The sequence below is a fragment of the Aotus nancymaae genome, unplaced genomic scaffold, assembly GCF_030222135.1.
Source record: "Aotus nancymaae isolate 86718 unplaced genomic scaffold, 86718_ANA_hifiasm-v0.15.2.pri h1tg000033l, whole genome shotgun sequence".
Taxonomy (NCBI): Eukaryota; Metazoa; Chordata; class Mammalia; order Primates; family Aotidae; genus Aotus; species Aotus nancymaae.
In genome coordinates, this window is record NW_026988447.1 from 51505829 (window position 1) to 51528949 (window position 23121).

The following is a 23121-nucleotide window of genomic DNA, read 5'->3' on the forward strand; positions in this document are numbered from 1 at the left end:
ATGAAACCCAATCCCATAATGAGAAATGCGAAGTGTATGTACTTATAATACCAGTCCATGTACTACAAAGCCTAGGGAATTCAATAGCCTCTGATGTCATTCTCCATGACTTCCTTAGGGATGTGAAATGAGTCTTACCTACTGTGGGTAGGGCACTCAGCTGGCTTTGATTTTCCTCTTTGAGTCAGATCTCATTTGATCTACTGTGCCATGGCCATTCTTGTTTCTTGGCTCTTATTACTAATTGCAAGTAGTTCTTAGTCTTCCTTAGTGTTAGTGCTGTTTAATCCAGAAATGGCCTTTTAGGGCCTGGAATCTGTCCTTCTATCCTGAGTGTACAGTATCTGCATGCTTCGTGTGAGGATTAAAATTCTAACTCTGGCAGCTGTGTTATCTCTGTGCTATGTGTCTGGCAAAGACTTTAAAGCCCATTTGTAGGAAGAATATCTTTTGTTAAGCATCAGCTTTGAAGCCAGATAGATTTCTAAGTCTAAGTTTTCTATAGAAAGGGGTGACAAACAAAATAACATGCCCTCAGTTTAAAAGGTCACTTCCCTGAACCACCTCACCTAATAATTGTGCCCAATCTAAAGTAAGTTTTTTTGTGTGTTTTAACACTTCTTTGAAAACGTTCCCTTTTTTTTAGAACATTTATATAGTAACTATTGGAGTTGGGTGATTCATTGATCAATGTATTTCTTCTCCACCCTGGTGTATATTCCAACAGAGTAGAGACTGATTTATTTCACCATTACCTTCCAATCCTCTAGCATTGGCCTAGCTCCCCAAATATTTGTTGAATGGAAGAATACCTCATAAGATTATTTTCCTTCTGTAAAAGGAAAGTGAGTAAACTGTATACAGCACTATATAAACAAACATACCCAGTCAGCCTCTGTATTCGCAGGTTTTACATTATGGGATTCAACAAACTATAGATTGGAAACGAGAAAAGAAGAAAACTAAAAATGACAATACAACAATAAAAATAATACAGTCTAACAACTATTTACATAACATTTACATTGTATTAGCTATTATAAGTAATCTAGAGCTGTTTTAAAGCTTAGAATATTTATTAATATGTAGGTTATATACACATACTGCACCATTTTACATGAGAACTTGAACATTCATGAATTTTGGTATTCCTGAGGGTTCTGAAACTAATCCCTGATAGATAGGACTGTATATGTGTGTATGTATCAGTATATAGAGTACTATGGTTAGCACATTGTAAATGTTCCATACATTTTGATTGTTTTATTATTATTGCCTGGAATCTGAACTGAAAATATGCCTCATTCTCACAGAACATGGACACTTCTTGTGCTATGTCACAAGAAGTCACTGACTATGCCCCCAAATAAAAGTCTAGATTGATCAGAATGTTTGTGTCTTTCCCATTCAAGCACGTGGCTAGGCCCATTAAGCCTAGAACCCTACCCCTCAGTGCTTTTCAATCCCCTCATACTCAGTACTCCCATTACATATTTGGTGACTTAATTTGCAGAATTGCTAAACTCACATTTCCGAACATGTCTTCTAAAACGGACCATCTCTGCCCAGATTAGCCAGAAGGGCTGCAAGGAAGAGCATTGACTAGAAGGCCTATAGCAGCTAGCAAGGTTAACTTCATGGAGCCCCATCGCGTCTTTCAAAGTTCCCATTTCACAAAGTTTTGCCTGGGAACTCAGCAGGAACTTTAGCAACAGGAGATAATTAAAAATAAATGAGTAAATGAAACCTAGATTTATGTTTCAGTCAATTGGGAGAATCTGACACGGTGTGTGCCAGCCCACAGTAGGCATTCAGTAAGTAACTGTTGAATAAATTTAATAGTAGAAAAAAAATATCTCAGTGGCTCTTGGCATTCATCGCTTCTTCTATGAAGAGAGACTACTATACAACCCTCTCCTGCCTTTGAGAAGGGCTTTAAAACGCTATGATTCTAGTAAAATCAAGAGTATATTCACAATCAAGACGAGTTTTTACAAGGCTTTCACTCCACACAGTAAAAGAAAGAAAAAATGATGAAGCTCCCCGAATTACTGGATGGGAAACATCGGCTTCTTTAATGCAGGAATGCAGACTGGCTTCGCGGTTCTAGAAGAAATGTATAACTCTTCCTCTCCAGGCTCTTGGCTGGAGACACCCTGTGGGTAAGTTAGGGAAGAAGTAAGAGAGCGGGCAATTCCCGTTTGTTCACATAAGGCAAAGGTAATGAAGAATCAGGCTGTAAAAGCCAGCTATTAGGAGAGGAAATAAAACTTAAAAATTTGTCATCGTTAACTGTTAACAAAAAAAAAAAAAAAAAAGGAGGTGGGGACAAAAGAAATAGGAAAATGACGGTGGTGGGGGGACGAGTAAAGGGAAACCTGAAAAGGAAACTGGAAAGAGTGTCCTGCGAAATTTGTTTTTACTTTTCCTCCTTTCTCACTCCCTCCAGCAGCTTAAAAAGTTTGCAAGCGCTGCTTTCGCGATGGGAGGCAGGGCTCTTCACCTACAGACCCACGAAGAGAAGCGCCCGCTTCAGCCTTCCCCGTTCGCGCCGCCGTCCTCTCCCCCTCTCGGGGTGATGGGCAGGAGGCGACACTCTTGGGACGCGGTAGCCCAGGCGGATCCCCCGGAATCCCATCTGGCTCGAGCAGCGCGCAGCTCGCCCTCCTCCGCCCTGGCCATCCACCTCCCGGAAAAAGGAAAGATCGAGCCTCTAAACCGGCCTTTCCCCTCCCCCTCTTCCCGGGGAGCGAAGGCAGAAAGTACCGTTCTGTGATTCACTGGAGAGAAAGGAGGGAGGAGGCAAAAGAACTCGGAGTGCCAAAGCTAAATAAGTTAGCTGAGAAAACGCACGCAGCTCGCAGCGCCTCCGCCGGGTGCGCCAGCTCCGCGAAGACCAGGCGGGCTCCGCGCGGACCGGCCGCGGGGCTGGGGACCCGGCTTTGGCCTCCACGCTCCCCAGCAGCCGGGAGAAGGGATCGCATCCCGGAGTTTCTGCAGAGAAGCGGGTGGTTAGCGGTGGAGGGAGATCAGGAAACGGCTTTTTCCTCACTTCGCCGCCTGGTGAGTGTCGGGGAGATTGGCAAACGCCTAGGGAAGTACTGGGAAAAAATGGAGAGCCCTGGGAAAGTGGAGAAGGTGATCAGGAGGCCGGTCCACTACGGCAGTGGATCTGCCCGATGACAGCCAGACGCGAAGGGTCCACTTCGCAGTTCTTCCCAGGTGTGGAGACCGCGGCACAGACGGCCGATCCCACCGCCCTCCGTGCCAGCACTCCCGGGACAGTCAGCCTCGCTCCCCAACGTCGAGGGCGCTCTGGCCAAGAAAAGTTCCTGTCCAGTGTGATTCTCAATTCCTTGCGTGATTTTTTTTCTCCAGACAACTTTTTGGTGAAGACGTTAACTTTTTTTTTTTTTTTTCTTGGAGGAAGCTGCTCTAGGGAGTGGAGAGGAGGAGAGGGAACTGTGCTGGAGAAGAGCGAGCTCTCCTTGTTTTTCCGAAGTCCCACCCATTAAGCCATCACTTCTGGAAGATTAAAGCTGTCGGACATGGTGACAGACGAGAGGAGAGGAGGATTTCTTTACTAGGTAGAGTCTCCACCGTCTGTCGGGTGTACCCCTCCTGGATGCATGTGTGCGCCCGAAGCGACGTGGGGCGCGTGGTTCTCAGCGTGGAGTCTCACCTGGGACTCCAGTGAATGGCTCCTAGGGGCTGCGCGGGGCATCCGCCTCTGCTTCCGCCTTCTCCACAGGCCTGGGTCTGTCCTGGAAAGATGCTAGCTATGGGGGCGCTGGCAGGATTCTGGGTCCTCTGCCTCCTCACTTATGGTTACCTGTCCTGGAGCCAGGGCTTAGAAGAGGAGGAGGAAGGGGCCTTACTAGCTCAAGCTGGAGAGAGAGTAGAGCCCAGCACAACTTCCACCTCCCAACCCCATCTCATTTTCATCCTAGCGGATGATCAGGGATTTAGAGATGTGGGTTACCATGGATCTGAAATTAAAACACCCACTCTTGACAAGCTCGCTGCTGAAGGAGTTAAACTGGAGAACTACTATGTCCAGCCTATTTGCACACCATCCAGGAGTCAGTTTATTACTGGAAAGTAAGTGTTACTACTTCTTGTATTTATTCCTTGGCGAAATCTTAAGCATTTAATTCAGATCCAGCTTCTAATTTAAGGGAGTAACAGGAAGTATGGGTGACAACTGAATGAATGAATGATGTATGGTATTGGGTTATGGCGTTAAAATAGATACAATGTTAATGATCTTAATTTTCTAGTCACTAGTGTAGTCTAGTTTTCCTTTTACACAGGGTCAATTGTAAGTTTTTAAATGAGATGAGAACGTATAAACACCCACCAATTAGAGATTTCCAGAAATGGTCTCCTATTCCAAATCTATTCTACTTCTGAGCATGCTCAGATTTTGTTTCAGATGTCATACTAGAATTCACACTCACCATCACTAATAAGAAAGATCAAAAAACGTTTTGACACTTGATACATTCTTAAATCTAGAATTGAATGGTCAGAGCCACAGATCCATAACAGAGAAAAAGAGCCAATGAAACAGATATAGGGTAATGTAAAATATGACCAGTTTATGTATGACTGCTTGGGTCTTTGATGGGTCATTTTCTCTTACGAGATCACTAGTGAAAACCATATTTAATTACCAAAGCAGTTCTCAAAGTGCAAGAAAATTCAATAGTAAGTGCTCAACAGGAGTCAAACTTCCCCAACTTCATCTGCAGTTTTTTGCTGCTTTTCACAGGTCTGGGATTTTCTGACTAACCAACAGAAATCAGACTATTTAGATGCTTAAGTAAAGTGCTTTTCATATTGCTGCTTTGCTAAAAAGCTAAATCTTCTACTTAAAGTGTTCACATATTTTCATATTTTTACTCTATCCTGTCAGATTATAGGCCACTGCAATTAATGTGAATGTACAAATTCAGCCTGTGGAATGAAGATAAACTAGGAGGGTCAGGGATAAGCTGGACAGAGGTAGAAGAAAAGCCTGTCTTGTGATTTCAGTTGCAGGGCAGGGAACCCTTCCTTCATGAAGTTGTTTTTGGAATTGAATCCTATAAAAGTAGCCAGTATCCACTGGAAAATTAAGACTATTTTGTAAGAATCTAGGTTGTCTTGCACAGACTTTTGCTTACAGCATGATTTCCACCGCTTAGCAAACGGTCAGAACTTAGCATCATTGCCAGAAAATGAAAAAATTATTGTCCTTCCCTCTCCTGAGAATGAGAAAAGTCTCACTGTACATCAGAGTCATTTTAAAGGTTAACTGTGACATCAGAGACTCAAGGGTATTTGATATTTATAAAAGAGCAGATTTTGGCTGGAAAATCATAAGTCCATCTGGTGGCCTGGAGGTCAAGTTCTTCATGTCTAATCTCAAGCACCTTTATATTTGGCTCATGAAATAAATGTCTCGCAAAGCCTCACTGGACACCCTCAACTAACTTATAGAATTTAGATTTACACAGATAGCCAACAGTGGTTGAAAATATGTAACTGAACTATATGAATTTATTTTTCACAATAAAACGTATGTTCAAGGCTTTTCACCAAACAGGAAAATTTGTTCTTAAACATTATCTTGCACTGAAACAATATGTAGGTTTTATCTTTTAGCCATTATGTTTACTTAATAAAATGAAACAGAAACTAAGTTGGAAATATTTCCTAATTTTTCTCTTTGGTCAAAGATTGACTCATCTGTACTTTCAACGCAATCAGACATCTGATGAATTTTTTCCTCATTAAAATTTTTTATTCAGTGCAACAGTTTGTATAACTGTTTTATAGACAAAAAGTACAAATAGCTACTGTGATTTGATTTAAATTTCTATTTGAATTAAAAATTTGAAGACCTTTTCACTTGCAATTCTCCTTTTAGACAAATTGCTGGAAAATTCCTTTAAATGAACACAGATGTAAGAAAGAAAGTGGTATGGAAGCCCAGTTATGGACTTAATATTAACCCATTTTTGCCTGAGGTTGTATTTTTTTAAAACTTTTACAATCACACCCTGGTGATGACCTTGAACAGTAGGATATAAATAATTCCCACATGCTGAGGGTTCCAATAATGGAACACTAGGCATAAATGAGTTATTAATGCGGGTTTCAGAGAATATGCCATTTATCCTCTCCATGAATACATGTCTATGCCTTCTGGATCTTCTAAATTAAAAAAGGAAGCAATAAAACAAACTGAAATGAACTAAACTATTTTAAGGGAAAATGGGTTATGTGAAATGTGACATGATTCAAATATCTTCACATGACAAAGAGTTTACATAATTGAAGCTGAAGCTACTTTTCCTACTATTAACAAAACAACACTCCCTTTATATTTTTCTGGAGCAAAAAAATGTAAAAATCTATTTCCGTTTACTGCACAAATCTACAGCAAATTTCAGATTCCTTTAATAATTTACATTATAGTAGTCTGGCAATATTGACTATCAGTCAGCCTGTCAATAAACATTCATGTGTACAGACTCCTGCATTGGAGCTATGAAGAAGAAACAAGTAACTCCTAATCTCTGGATAGTAGTTTTCAAATTGTTGTGTGCCAAAAAAGTCAGTCCAAATGCTAGTTAAAATGCAGATTTCTGGGCCCTTCAGCTATGGTAGGTCTGGGGCTGACTGTAGAAATCAATAGTGATTTAATGAGCGTGTCAGATTATTATGATAATGACATTAGCAAAAATAAATTAAGACTATTAGTATTAAATGTTTGTTACTGCTGAGCAGTCAATGTGTTCCAGGGTAATGCATTGTCTCATTTAATCCTTGCAACAACTTTATGTAGTTGCTGTTGATATACCCATTTTATATTGATGTGGCAACAGATTCCAAGAGGGGTAGTGATGCAGGGATTCTATGCACTGGCCTTTGAGAAACAGCATTCTACGTGTTCACAGTTGTCCTGATAAGATAAAAGGTTGATTGGGAAAGTAGCTGCCTGTGTTTGATTTATTTCAAAGTAATTTACACACATTTAAAAAAAAAAATTGCAAGTAAATATATGGATTAAAAACATCATTTTTTCTTAGCAGAAAATATTGTGAAAACCTCAAAAAAATTATAAGTTTTGCAAAATTTAGACATGTTTATGCAGACTTTAGAGGAGGAAAGTTGACAATCTGAATTGAATTCATATCTTTGATAATAATTTTGTGTTTTTACTATTTTGTTACTCATTTATCCCACTTGAAATACCATGAAGATCACTGTTAATAAATGCAAAGGTAACTCAAATAATGTTTATATCTAATAGGATACTTGATAAATCCACTGTGCTTAAAACAATTCACTACTCAACTGGTGTCCTCACCAAGGGTAATCACTCTCCCAATTTCCTATGCCTTAAATTAATTTTGCTTGGTTTTGAACTTTATATAAATGGAGTTACAGAGAGGGTACTCTTCTATGTCTAGCTTCTTTTAGCATAATGTTTGTAAGATTTTTCCATGTTGTTGCCTGTAGATATAATTTATTCTCTATCATTGAATAGTGTTCCTTTGTATAAGCATATTATAATTTACTTACCCATTCTACCGTTAATAGACATTTGAGTTGTTTTCAATCTTGGGTTATTATGAACAGTGCTACCATAAAAATACTTGTATATGTTTTTGGGTGAACATAAGTACTCATTTCTCTTGGGTATCTGTCAAGAAGTGGAAATCTTGGGTTAATGGGATGTGTATGTTTAGTTTTGGTAGATACTGCTTAAGTTTCCCAAAGTGATTCTACCAGTTTATACTCTCACCAGTAATCAAATGGGAAGTTCTACTTGCTTCACATCATTGCCAATATTTAATATTATCTTTTTTCATTTCAGTCAGTCTGGTCATTATGCACTGCTACATCATTACGGTTTAAATTTGCATTTTCTGGACAACTAATAAAGTTGAGCATCTTTTCACATCTGTATGGACCAATTTTATATCCTCTTTAAAGAGATATTTATTCAAGTATTTTGCCAATTTTTTTCTTTAGATGATTGTTTTTGCCTTATTAATTTGTGGTAGTTATTTATATATTCCATTTGTTTGTTAGATATTAGTATTGCAAATCTCTTTTCCCATACTGTGGCTTGCTTCTTCACTCTCCTCAACAGTGTTTTGGTTTTTTTAGTGTTTTTGTTTGTTTTGTTTGTTTGTTGTTTTACTAGTTTTGGTGTGTTTGGGTTTTTTAGTGGTTTCTTGTTTTTGTTTTTGATTTTTTAATTAACAGGAGGCTTTAATTTTCTTGTAATCCACATTATAATCTTTTTCTTTATATGTCCTATTTAAGATATTCTCCCTACCCCAAGATCATGACCATGGTCTTTTTCCCCTAAGAGTTTTATTGTTTTATTTTTATATTTAGATGACAATTTATCTGAAATTAATTTTTAGTATGGTGTAAATGAGAGTTCAAGATTATTTTTTCCATGAGTACATCCATTTGACCCACACCATTTATTAAAAAGACCATACCATCTCCATTACACTGCAGCATCACCTTTTCATAAATCGGATGAATGCTCATGTTTGGTCTGTTTGTGCAGTATTCCATTCCAATTCTCGTTCTTGTTGTCTATTCGTTGTGTCAATGCTATGTTCTCTTAACTACTACAGCTTTATAATAAATATTAATATCTTGAATGTAAATCCTCCTGATTGTTCTTCAAAATTGCCTCGGCTATTTTTTACCAGTTCATTAATCGTCATAGGAAAGAAGAAAGAGTATAGATGTACAGATGCAAATAGCTTGGAAGATTTGGTTTTCGGACTCTGAAGTAGTTCTTTTTTGAATTATCCTACTTTCTAAGTAAAGTAGTAAATGAGGAAATTAGTTGAGAATGAAGCTCTGAAGGTTTAACGAGAGAGAGAGCGATACAAACTATCTGCTAGGAGAGTGAAAAAGTGAATTGGGTAAAGAAATGAAGTAAAAATACTGGGCAGTAATGACAGCCCACTTGAGATTTGTGGTCATTTTAACAGAAACCAGACATTTTTGTTAGTTTTTATCCCACCCTGTTCTGGTTCTTGTGTGCAGAAGTACAGTTGAAAAGATGGAATTAACTAGGTTTTGGGATTTGCCAAATGAATAGCATGGTGGATCGTGGACTCTGAGCTTTGCAAAGAAAGGGGGAATAATATGGGGGTGTATTTTCTCTTAAAAAGTGCTGGAGTTAATAAATTAACTATCTGGATGCAGTTGAAGTGATAACACTACAGTAAACTTGGAAAGCCCAAAAAACAGATAGTAGTGATTGGGAAGGTGTATTCATGGGATCAAAATTTAGTATATAGTATAGGTTTTGAAAATTATAGGGTAATGAGTGCTAAGGTCAGATGGAAGAAAATATCTTTGGAAGTAAGGAAGGCAAAGTATTTGAAGGAGAGTGTTGAATAATCACCCTCATGGTTATCCATTGGGAAATCATTGAGAACAAAAAGAAATAGTAGCAAAGAGGACAGTGAGCCAGTGCTGGAATCATCTGTGAATGAGGGGTCAGGTTCCGGAAAGGCCTGAAATTGGACGAAGGACTCTAACAGGAAAGATAATGAGTCTATTGTCTGTTGCCTTACTTTTCAAAGGAGTTGAGCTTTTAAAGGGAGACAAGAGCCAAAATTGTCTAGAAGTGCCAGTGAGAAACTGAGAGGGCACTCATACCTGCTCCAGGCTTTACGAATACTGGGATGTAAGTAAAAGCCCAGCCCAACTTGAAAGTATAGCAGGGACATCCAGGAGTCAATTACAGCAAAAAGGTACAGGGACTGTCCAAGGAAGAGATGAGGTTAAAGAGGATTTTGCTTTGAGTCCAGACTGGACAACATAGTGAGACTCTGTCTCTAAAAAATAAAAATAATTATCTGTGTGTGATGGCATGCACCTATAGTCCCAGCTACTAGGGAGGCTGAGGTGAGAGGATTCCTTGAGCACAGGAATTTGAGGCTGCAAAGAGCTATGATTGGGCCACTGCACTCCAGCCTGGGTAACAGAGCAAGACCCCATCTCGTAGAAAACAAAAGTTTTAAGGAGAATTTTGCTAGAGAGCAGAGGGCATATTGGAAAGTGTTAGAGAGTTAGGATGGGGGAAAGACTGAGTGAGAGTAGAGAAGGGACATACACATAGATATTAGAATCTGAATGAAAGCAGATAATTGGCAAGTTTGGAGATTTGGTAAAGAATTAAGTAAATAGGGATGAAAAATATGGCGAGATTTTTTTTCCCAGATAGTCTCTTAGAAAGTGGTGAGTGTTCGGTATTAATTATAGCCTCTTTCTGGAGATTGACTCAGCTGTGCCTTGCCAGCTACAGCTGCACTGTACAAAGTCAGGCACTCAGTCGGGAGCTCTGCAGGCCTAGTTTGGACTAGAAAGACAGGATTCAGATAGGCCTCCTCTGTGGATGGCAAGGGGCTGTCAAGGCAAGGGAACGTGTCTTCCAGTTTATAAAATATTGCTTTTAGATATTAAATTTTCGAGTTAGAATTGTCCTAATGTTGGAAACCCTGAAAGTAACTGAATTCTTTCAGCCACTCTGATAGGAGAAAGAGTTAAGTATGCTTAGGGGAATAGAGTTTGATTATTTCATTTCATAGGCATGTTTGTACACATACACTCATTTCCCATTTGCTTATTGTAAAAGGCCCAGTCACGCATGCTTCATCTTCCATCAATTTCTTTTATTCAAGGCCTAGTTTTAAGCAGCATGTTACACCCAGACAATACTCAATAAATATCAGTTACGTCAGTTACATGAGTTCCGTCATTACTTTCTCATATATTAGTTGATATTTAAACACTTAGAAAATATTTTTTTACAGTAGGGCATGAAAAAATACCTCAGTGAGGTAACACTACTGGGAATATATCTAGAATTATAAAAGAACATTGAAACAAACTCTAATTACTTAGTTATTTTTAATTGATACTTAAATATTAGTATATTTTGTTATTTATTTGATATTTAGTTGATACTTAAACATTTAGAAAAATTTACATGTTTACTGTTAGAAGTTCAGGAGAAACCAGAGTTTCCTTCAAGCCTTACTTTGACTCTGGAAAATGAATATAACAAGTGGAGAGAGTGGCTTTGACGCCTCACATATCCATTTCAAAAAGAATGGCTCAATAGTCAAATCATTTAACAAATAGCTGCATATTCCTATTTGACCATATGGGTTTTCCGATAGTAAAATTATGGTCAAGTCAACTATTGGCACACTCTTAAGATCAAAGTTTATAATTTTAAAGAGTCTTAAAAATAGCCATTGCTGGGTCAAATGGAATTTCTATTTCTAGGTCCTTGAGGAAGCACCACACTGTCTTCCACAATGGTTGAACTAATTTACACTCCCACCAACAGTGTAAAAATGTTCCTATTTATCTCCATCCCTTCCAGCATCTGTTGTCTCCAGAATTTTTAATAATTGCCATTCTAACTAGCATGAGGTGTATACCCAAATGATTATAAATTGTTCTATTATAAAGACACATGCACACATATGTTATGTTCATTGCAGCACTGTTTACAATAGCTAAGACCTGGAACCAACACAAATGCCCATCAATGATAGACTGGACAAGGAAAATGTGGCACATATACACCATGGAATACTATACAGCCATAAAAAATGATGAGTTCATGTCCTTTGTAGAGACATGGATGAATCTGGGAACCATCATTCTCAGCAAACTGACACAAGAACAGAAAATCAAACATCACATGTTCTCACTCATAGGCGGGTGTTGAACAATGAGAACACATGGACACAAGGTGGGGAGCATCACACATTGGGGTCTGTTGAGGGGGAGGGGAGGGACAGCTGGGGGTGGGGAGGTTAGGGAGGCATAACATGGGGAGAAATGCCAGATATAGGTGACGGGCGGATGGAGGCAGCAAACCACATTGCCATGTATGTACCTATGCAACAATCCTGCATGATCTGCTCATGTACCCCAGAACCTAAAGTACAATAAAAAAAAAAGAAGAAGTAGTACTCATATTAAGTCAAGAAAAAAAAAGCCATTGAAGTGAATCCCTGTTCAGGTAATTCTACTGGGTTTCCTAAATAGCTGTTCTTCGAGGTGGAAATTTATCCAGGTGCTGGAGGCTGACAATATCTTGTGTCATCCAAATGACCTCTCTTAGAAATCAAAGATAGGAGGACCCAAAGACCTAGAGCCCCTGCTTTTAATATGAGCTCAGTTTAAAAGCTGTTTTATTTCAAAGTTTGGTTTCATTCAGCTTTTTCCTATAGCAACATTCTTGTTTTTTTTTTTCTTTTTTTTTGTTACTTGAGATATTTAAAGACACATTTGGCTAGTGGCTACCATATTAGTGCAGCTGTATAGGATTGGTGGTCATTGTTTAATTGACTAATGGTATACTGTGTAAGCTGCTGTGGTAGTTTTCTTTTAAAAAAAAAAAAAAGTAGAAAAAGAGGAAGAAAGAAAGAGAGAAAGAAAAAAAAAAGAATGAACAAGAGGAAGAAATAGGAAGAGAAAGAGGGAGGGAGAATGGGAGTATTGCTTTATTGCCCAGGCTAGAATGCAGTCTAAAAATGGGAATTGAAAACCTCTTTTATGCCAATAATTGTGCTTAACAATGGAGACAGGTAGGAATAAGGGAAGAAAATAACAAACAAGCAGCCAACCAATATTTCATTTAAACCTATGAAATGCTATGCAATTATTGAGGAGTGATTTACTTAGTCACTTTTGGAATAGGTGTGATATGGAAGAATGTGTGTTTTGTGTATTTGAAGTGGAGAATTCTATAAATGTTTATTAAGTTTACTTGTTCCGGGTCTGAGTTCAAGTCCTGGATGTCCTTGTTAATTTTCTATCTCATTGATCAGTCTAATATTGCTTATGTATCTAGGTGCTCCTGTATTAGGTAAATGTCCTTCTTTGCCTCTTTTGATATTTGTTGCTTTAAAGTCTATCTTATCAGAGGTGAGAATTGCAACTCCTGCTTTTTATTTATTTAATTTTTTTGCTCTCCGTTTGGTTAGTGAATCTTCTTCTGTCCCTTTGTTTTGAGTCTTTGTGTATCGTTACATGTGAGATGGGTCTGGATACAGTATACCGATGGGTTTTGGCTTTTTATCCAATTAATAATATATATGAGTTTAATACTGCCATTTGATGCTAGATGGCTGTTTTGCCCATTAGTTGATGTAAGTTCTTCATTATGTTAATGCTCTTTACTTTTTGATTTATTTTTGGAAAGGCTGATATTGGTTGTTCCTTTGTATGTGTAGTGCTTCTTTCAGAAGCTCTTGTAAAGCAGGCCTGGTGATGGTGAAATCTCTAAGTACTTGCTTGTTCACAAAAGATTTTATTTTTCCTTTGCTTGTGAAGCTTAGTTTGACTGGATATGAAATTCTGGGTTGAAAGTTCTTTTCTTTAAGGACGTTGAATTTTGGCCCCCCACTCTTTTCTGGCTTGTAGGGTTTCTGCTGAGAGATCTGCTGTAAGTCTGATAGGCTTCTCTTTGTGGGTAACCTGACCTTTCTCTTTGGCTGCTCTTAGTATTTTCTCCTTCATTTCAACCCTAGTGAATCTGACGATTATGTGCCTTGGGGTTTGTCTTCTTGAGGAATATCTTTGTGGTGTTCTCTGTATTACCTGGAGTTGAATATTGTCCTGCCTTACTAGGTTGGGAAAGTTTTCCTGAATAATCTCCTGAAGAGTATTTTCCAACTTGGATTCATTCTCTTCGTCACATTCAGGTACACCTATCAAACGTAGATTAGGTCTTTTCATATAGTCCCATATTTCTTGGAGACTGCTCATTCCTTTTTATCCTTTTTTCTCTAATCTTGACTTCTCGTTTTATTTCATTAAGTTGGTCTTCGACCTCTGATATCCTTGCTTCTGCTTGATCAATTTGACTGTTAAAACTTGTGCATACTTCGTGAAGTTCTTGTGTTGTGTTTTTCAGCTCCATTAATTCACTTATATTCCTCTCTAAATTGTCTATTCTTGTTAGGATTTTGTCAAACCTTTTTTCAAAGTTCTTAGTTTCTTTGCATTGGGTTAGAACAAGTTCTTTTAATTCACAGAAATTTCTTATTATCCACCTTCTGAAGCTACTTCTGTTAATGGAACGCACTCGTTCTCCATCAGGCCTTGTTCCGTTGCTGATGAGGAACTGTGATCCCCTGTAGAGGGAGAGGCATTCTGATTTTGGGTATTCTCAGCCTTTTTATGCTGGTTTCTTCCCATCATTGTAAATTTATCCACCTGTCATCTTTGTGATTACCGACTTTCAAATTAGGTCTCTGAGTGGACATCCAACTTGTTGATTCCCAGCACCGAAATCTGAGCAATCCACTGTGCTGGCCAAAACAGCAGTGCTAAGATTGATGGTGCTTTTCTGCCCGGGAATCTCCGGTCTAGCTCCCTTCTTGAGTCCATCCTTCAATCAGCTCAATAGGTGACTCTGTCTTCCTGGAGTTCCAAACAACATCGGCCAAAAGGGGACCCAGTCCCGCTCACTCTGCACCAAGAACTGCAGCACCGAGGTGCTGGTAAAACCGCCGCACCGGCCACAAGAGTCTTGCTGGCAACCCGTAGGGCTCCTCTGCTGGGAATCTCCTGGTCCATGAGCAACAAAAATTCATCTGAAAGTGTGGCGTCCTCTCGTTTTCTGCACTTTCACTGAGAGCTACAATCTCTAGCTGTTAGTGATCAGCCATCTTGGATCTCTCTCCCCTATAGCAACATTCTAAAATTAGTTTTAATTTGATCTTTTTTGTAAGTACTTTATCTTGATATAATTAGAGTTTGTTTCAGTGTTCTTTTATAATTCTAGATATATTCCCAGTAGTGTTACCTTATTGAGGTATTTTTTCATCCCTACTGTAAAAACATAAATATGTAAAAGACTTTCTGCTTATAATCTTTTAATCTGTCTATTCTTTTTTCTTTTTTTTTTTTGAGACGGAGTTTCGCTCGTTACCCAGACTGGAGTGCAATGGCGAGATCTCGGCTCACCGCAACCTCCGCCTCCTGGGTTCAGGCAATTCTCCTGCCTCAGCCTCCTGAGTAGCTGGGATTACAGGCACGCGCCACCGTGCCCAGCTAATTTTTTGTATTAGTAGAGACGGGGTTTCACCATGTTGACCAGGATGGTCTCGATCTCTTGACCTCGTGATCCACCCGCCTCGGCCTCCCAAAGTGCTGGGATTACAGGCTTGAGCCACCGCGCCCAGCCTCTTTTTTATTTTTTAATGTTTTTTGAGATACGGTCCCACTGTGTCACCCAGGCTGAAGTGCAGTGGCAAAATCATGGTTCACTGCAGCCTCAACCTCCCAGGTTCAAGTCATCCTCCTGCTTCAGCCTCCCAAATACCTGGGACTACACGTGTGCACCACCATGCCTGGCTAAGTTTTGCATTTTTTGTAGAGACAGGGTTTCACCATGTTGTCCAAGCTGGTCTCTTAACTCCTGGGCTTAAGCGATCCACCCACCTTGCCCTCCCAAAGTGCTGGAACTACAGGAATGAGCCACCTTGCCCAGCCCCTCTCTCTTTTAATTTACCCAATACATTTGCTTTACTAAAATAGACTTTCATGACATCACCATCCTCAGCAAATGCCCTCCTTAGGTCCCCACTGACTACCAAAGAATAGAAATAATTATATTCTTTTATTTATTGTAAAGAAAAGAAATAATTTTATACTGAAGGCCTTCTTGTGCCAGTTGTTTTTTGGACATCCTGTTGTTTGATCTTCACATTCACACTGAAGGCAAAATATTTTTTATTTGAAAAATATCTCTAAAATACTTCACAAATGTCCACATTTTATGGATAGCCTATGAAAGTTTTAGAGAAATTATATAAATTGGTCATGGTCACACAGCTTCTTAAGCAGCACAGCTACATGAACCTGAACTTGTGAGACTTTAGCTAAACCCTTATTATTTTTCATCACCCCATTCCGCCTCCTATGAAAATTATAAGCACCTCAATCCAGTCTTTAAACAATATTTTTAACCTTGTATTTCTCTTTCTACCTTCAAACTCTACTCCAGAGAAAGGCATGATTCACAGTTTCTCAAGAACATCTCGACTTCTTCTCTTCTTTGGCTTATTCTGTTTTCACTCCCTGGAATTTGCACCCTATCTCTCTTTGCCCAAATGCCAACCACTCATTAAGACTCACCTAAAATACCACTTCACTTACACAGCTTTCCACGATTCCTTAGCCAGAAATAATTTATCTCAATGATGACCTTTCATATTTCTTTCTGTAACTGTCTCATTAGGCATGATTTTCCACTCCTTCACAGCTATTACTGAACCTCTTACTTTCCTTGCTGGTCTCCTGAGCAACAAAGCTGATTTATAGTCTCTATAAATTCTCACAGCACTCAATCCAGTGCTTTGTACTAATAGGCACTAAGTAAATATGTGAAGAATGAATGAATGAATAAATGATTATTTATTTCCCGCTGGCAGGCAATGTGATGGAGAAGAAATAACATAGAATTTTTAATAAGAAAATCTGAGTTACAGTGATGATTCAACAAATTACTGACTGAATAAATTTTTAATATTTCTAAGATGTATTGTTTTCATATATAGAATTATAGCAATGATATTATTTACTTACAATCTTAAAAGTTATTCTGCTCTTCAATTGACATAACATGTGAAAGTACTTTGAGAATTTTACATATTATGTAATTTTAAAATAAACATTCTTTTAAATTTAGAGTTATGTCTCCATAATTTTAAGTATATACGAACCTTACAAGAACTGGCTTTATTCTTTCTTCCAATTTCCATCTGTTGATTAAAGAAAAGGGTTGAAATTAAACCCTGTATATTTTAATTTTAATATATTTTATCTGGTAAGGTATTCTGCATGATATTGTTAGTTCTGAGATGTCCACTGAGGTGACTGGGGTGTAATTTTTAAAGTCTCTGCACTGGCAAACTGTTTTAATTGTTGTTAGTTGTCATGCTTGGCAGAATCTATTGGAACCCTGCTAAGCCTGTGACAAGTGAGAGCAAGTGTATATTTAAACAGTGGTGTTAAAAGTATAACACTAAATAAGAAATTGAAAATAGGGTAATGGAAAGGCCAGTGATTAATTACTTCAAATTCCTTCAATCAATAAAAATGTCAAGACATTTTGTTGAATATTATTAATATGTCTCATCCAGCTTTGAATTCCAGCTCAACCCTGGGACTACCACTCAGAAGGTACACTATAGATTTAAATTAATACATTCTTTCAGGTTTCATAGGGAGTGGAACATCTGTGCTCTCTGATCACTATTTCAATAACCTTCTAAATGATTATATTGTTTACAGCATCTGAATCCACTTCTACAATAAGACCTGAGTAAAATTCCCACAACAGTCCAAATCGTGACACTTTCCCGCTTAAAATTTTTAGAAATTTCCACTACTTGGAGACTAAAGCATAATTTTTAAGCATTCCATATAAAGACCTTCAAAATCTGGCCTCTGCTAAGGTTCTGTTGCAGGCTCCCAACAATTTCCCATTTAGATCTTCTTTGGATTATCAGTGCCAGAGTATTTGTACTTTCCCATAAGGGCTGCATCCCCATACCAGCCTGTTTCCTTCTAAGCAGGGCTTCCATGCTAGAATGTTCTTCATTCTCCTCTGGGAAAATATCATTGCATCTTTCTAGACTCTCTAGCACCCTCATCTCTTCACCAGTGCTTTTCTGGTCATTCTCTCACCCCACCTCAGGCAGAGCCAAGTGCATTCTTCTCTGTTCCTACAGTCTTTTCTTTATACCGCTTTCAGTTTTTATATTTACTTACCTCTTTCCTCTTAAATTTTAAATGTACAAGAATATACTAAATTATAAACTTCATGCACATAGTCTAATTTTTAAAAACACATGAATATCATATGTATGTACATATATATTTGTGATTAAAAGGAAAGAACTTACGTGACATCAGCCATATAACTTAAACTATCAGTTTTCTCATGGAAAAATGGGGATGATCATTATACTACCTCACAGGGTTTATCATGAGGATTAAGTAGGATTGTATACTTAAAGCATTTAGAACAGGGCCTGCCACATAGAAATCCATTGACTCTTGATAATATTGTTTACTTCCAGGATGGGAAACTTTAAGTTAGACCATAAATATTTAACAAATGTTTGCTGATAAGCAGACTTTCAATAAACATTTATGCAATAACTAAGCAAAGTGAAAAGCTCTAAATGAAAAAATATTCAAAAATTATGTTAAGTGTTTTATGACTGACATTGAAAATGTCAGAATGACATTTTATATTCATTCTGAATTTTAGGAGCTTTCATATTTTTCATCTGTTAGTACAATAGCTTAAAATTTAAGAGGAATATTTTGATTTAAAAATTGTTAACATCATATCACCATTGCTCATCAACTGAGATATGATGCCATGTTTGATAGAGTTGGATGAACATAGATATTCAGATTGGAAGCAACCCCTAATAATTGTTCAAGTATAATTTTAAATTTTCTCATATTCAGAGAAAGCAGTTATGTTAAGTGGAAGTTATTTGAGAAGCAGTAGGCATAGGATTGGATACCTACGTCTAAACCCCAGCTCTACAGTTCAAGTGAAACCTTAGGTTATTTAAAGCCTGTAGATCTTCTTAATCAAATGAGAGTAGTAGGAATTTAACAGACCATTCTTTCTGGTATGTGTATCTTATTAAATAACACCATATGGGTGAAAATACATAGAGAATTACCTGACACATAATAAATGCTCAATACATTCTTAGTTTTAGATTTAATGGAATTTTCAGTGAATTTATTTTGAATATAAATGAAAAAATATTTCCAAAGTCTCAACTACTCCTATAAATTTTGTTCCAAATGGGCATATATAGAATCCATATCAGAAATGACAGCATACCTATGAACGTTTTAGGTTACCTTGTGTAAGCTTTACACACTTTTTCTTGGTTATAATAAGATGTGGCAGCCAACATAAAGTGTTAGCATTTGTAGAGCTTGAAGAGATATTGAATATTATTATTCCCAAAACCTTCATTTTATAACAATGAACTCTCTCTTCCAATTAATTGAATTAAATGAATAATAAAATTTCTCTATCATATCACCAACATCAAATCTACCAACCAACTGGGCCTCAGGGAGACATGCCAGAAAATAATAACTAGGTCGTTGTCCCCTTCCTGAGGAGATACCATAATATGCTTTTCTTGAAACTTGGTTGTTCTCAAGCTTGGTAGAGAGGGTAACAACCAGCCACAGATGATAAAAAGCTATGGAAACTGACTTAAAGCCTGTAAATCTTCTTAATCTAAGAAGAGTGCTGAATTTTTCCATGCACAAAGCCCAAACGTGCTTGATAGGCATGGTTTGGCAACATTCAGTGCCCAAGAAGGTCCAGCCAGCACATGGACACAGCAGCAAGAATTTGGGTGGCAACCTACACTTGATTAAATTAAATTCATAACCACAGATCTAAAATAGGCACTAAAAATGCCAGCAGTCTTTTTTTTACCTTCCTATATTATGTGTCCCATTCTTCAGATCTACTATTTGCAAATTTTTCATCTCCTCAAACTGCTAATATCCTTTCATCAGCTCTTTACCTTGCTTCTAAATTCCATTGAGAATTAGAACCAATAATAGATTAGCCCTTTCATTACCAACACCAAATTTACCAACTTCCCAGCATTGGCAGCACATGTGCTACCTGCGTTTTCCGGGAGACATTGAGGCGCATGCGTCGGTCAAAGACCCATGCCTCCCCAAGACACTTTTTTCCTCCTCAAGGATTTAGTTTTCACAATTTTACTTTCTTTCTTTGTCATTTTTTAAAACTTTACTAAAGCATTTCTACCATCACATAAATAAGTTTAAGTTTCTTCTTTCTAAAAACAAATCTAAACAAAGTGCACAATTTAAATGACTAAATTTTTCTGCACTTCTACCCAGAAAAAAATTTATGAAAAACATATATAGTAACTCCATTTCAATTTTAACCTATATTAATATATACTGTAAATTTGATAGCATGCCTATACTATATTAATCATATCGACTATAAATAATCTATACTATAATTAAAAATTTTAAAATAAATTTATAATTTATTAGAAATTCATTTAAAATATTTTCCCTAATCTTGAATATGAAACGAAAGAATTTTTACATTGTTTTATCAGACTTTTAAAAATTATCTTTGGGGTTGAACATTATGAGGTTAAAGACTGTGTTATATCCTTTGAACACACCAGGTTCTTGCACAGGGTAAGGCCATAATGAATGTATGTAAACAGAGTGATTCAGACTCAAATTAAAATTTAATTTGGTTTAGATATTTTTAAAATATTTGAATATATAAACTCAAACACTTGAAATCAATGTTTTAATTTGCTCCTAGTTTGGCTGTCTCTGTAACTCTATAGTTTAATCATACATTTTTCCTAACTAAAAGATTTAGTTGAGCATAAAATCTTGTTAATGGCAATTTAACATTTATTTGGCATGTATGTGCTAAGGAATATATCTTATGTACATTACCCTCTAATATATATTCTTAGTATATCTATTTCTAAAAAATATATCTATCTCTCTATATATGTATATCTACATCTGTATCTCTTTTATACATCCTGCAAATCTCATAATTCTAGAGTAATTATTATCCACATTTTACATTTGAAAAAATCAAGCTCAGAGAAGTGAGGTCTTGGCCAAGGTCCCATGTGAGTAATGAAGCTAGGATTCCAACTCCAACACTATGATTTTTTCACGAAATTATTCAGATGGCTGACAGGATGGATTAGTTGTCTCTGCCCAGCTTTCTTTAGAGTAGAAATCAATAAGTATCCTGTTTTCAAACTAAAGCAACCCCAGCCTAAGTAGATATAGTTCTTCTAAAAACCAGAAACTCATTTTCAAACTGCTTTCTCATACAGTTTTGGGTTGATAGAAGAAGTTCTTGTTTTTTATTTGTTTCATATATAAATTAATGATGTCAATATTACCTTTCAGAATTTCTAAGAATACTTAACCTACTTATCAAACTATGCTTTCTCTTATTGAGAGATGAAATGAAGAGCTTAAATATTCATTAACTATAGATGCCACAAGGCGCTTAAAGTACAATTCAGTTCTATTTTTGTTACTGTGTCTTGAAGTAACAACTATCTAATTCCTATACAATCTGTTGTTTAAACTTGATTGTGAAAAGTTTTTATAATTTTTTCTACATATATTGTTGATCCTAACAACCTCTCAAATATTAACAATTAGATATTTAGGACTGTAAGATGTATATAATAAAGCAATGTTTAAGACTCACACAGAGAACTTGTTAAAACCTTATTCCTCTGGCTCTACCCTAATATTATTTCAGAAGGGCTAGGGTGGGGGTCTTGGCTCTGCATTCCAGTAAGTTCCCCTGTGAAGGTGAAGTTGCTGGTCTGGGAACCATACTGAATAACACAGCAGTAGAGTTTTTATCTCTAATGATCCATGGTGATTTATTACCATCTTTGCCTCTTTTTTTTTCTCCCCACCATTTATTTAACACCCACTATATGCATATGACTATTTAATTTAAATACTATCTTGGAAGCAAGTCAGTTGACTTGTGTCTTTCCTCCTATAGTCTGCAGTTGAAAGCTTGTTTAAGGTCTCATATAGTTGACTCTTGGAAGAAACATCTCTATTAATGTGTATGTGTTCTCCCATAAAATAGGTGACATATAGATTCTTATTTTAGGCATAGTAATTGGTTCAAGAGCAAAAAGAAACTGAGAACTGAATAATGAGTTTCTGTGAACTGAATCATGAAATTAAAGATACTAGGAGATGTAAACATTTGGGAGTATAGTTCTTTTTTATGTGCTCCTTTTCCACCATGGTGCAAACTTGAAGAAAATGGATGCTTATTTCAGCGTGTTGTTTAAATTAGGAAGCTATGAATTTTATCTAGTTTTCATCAATTTCAGAGTATGTGCATGTACAATATATCATAATTTTCTGAAGTATTATAGCCATCTTAGCTAGAGAATTAATTATCATTAATTACCTCTAAAAGGAAATTAGATCAATTGGATCAATAGTCTGAGATTTGCTAAAATTAGAATAATTCAATGGTTTGTTTCCAAGAATAGAGCTTTTTAGATCTGTTTTTTTTTCTGTGTCTCTGAATGATTCCAGATATAAAAATAATAAAACAAAAAAAATTTTAAATAATATTTTAAGATCAATGTTAATACACTGGATTATGTCATTTAATCCTCACCTCAAACCCATGACATAGTTGAGTGTGTTTATTTCTCAATTATATAAAGGAAACTCCCAAGGTTAAATGCATACCTTTAGAAATTCTGAAAGGGAGAAAACTATTCAGTGACTAATTTGTAACCCTCATGATACTCCATTAACAGCTAATGGTTCATTAAGTAATGGCCCTTGATTAAATTGGTGTCATTTTTATTTCCCTGAAATTCATCCATCATTCATTCATCCATCCATTCAATATTAAAAATCTACTCTTTGCCAGGTGCTGTTCTAGACACTGAGTGTTTATGTTTTGGCTTTGTTCCCACCCAAATCTCATCTTGAATTGTACTTCCCATAGTCCCTAAGTGTCCTGGGAGGGACCCCAAAGAAGGTAATTGAATCAGGGAGGTTGCCCCGCCTGCTGCTGTTCTCATGATAGTGAGTGAATTCTCATGAGATCTGATGGTTTCATAGGGGCTTTTCCCTGCTTTTGCTTGGCACTTCTCTTTCCTGCCATCATGTGAAGAAGGACGTGTTTGCTTCCCCTTCCACTGTAATTGTAAGTTTCCTGAGGCCTCCCCAGCCAGGTGGAACTGTGAGTCAATTAAACGTCTTTCCTTTATAAATTACCTAGTCTCCGGAAGTCCTTTATAACAACATGAGGATAGACTAATACACTGGGAAACACATCAGTTGACAAACCTATAAAAATCCTTGTTTCATGGTGTTTATATTCTAGTGCAAGAAGACACAAATAAGAAAACTATATGTTAGAGGATGACATGCTCTAAGAAAGAAGATAAGGCAGTAAAGAGAATTGGGAGT

The 23121-nt window shown here is 37.1% G+C and overlaps 1 protein-coding gene across 3 annotated transcripts in view; it reads left to right on the forward strand.

Annotated features, from left to right (window-relative positions):
- Nucleotides 1-3017: 3017 nt before the first annotated feature.
- Nucleotides 3018-23121, forward strand: part of ARSJ (arylsulfatase family member J) — an 86721-nt gene continuing 66617 nt past the window's right edge. The window contains exons 1-2 of one of the 3 annotated variants that reach the window (XM_064383929.1): nt 3018-3063; nt 3431-4101. In XM_064383929.1, the coding sequence (XP_064239999.1) occupies nt 3698-4101 (404 nt within the window). In that variant the 5' untranslated portion in view covers nt 3018-3063; nt 3431-3697. Of the gene's footprint in view, nt 3064-3366; nt 4102-23121 lie in introns of those variants that run through there. The other 2 variants (XM_064383928.1, XM_012473912.2) reach the window with 2 other exon arrangements.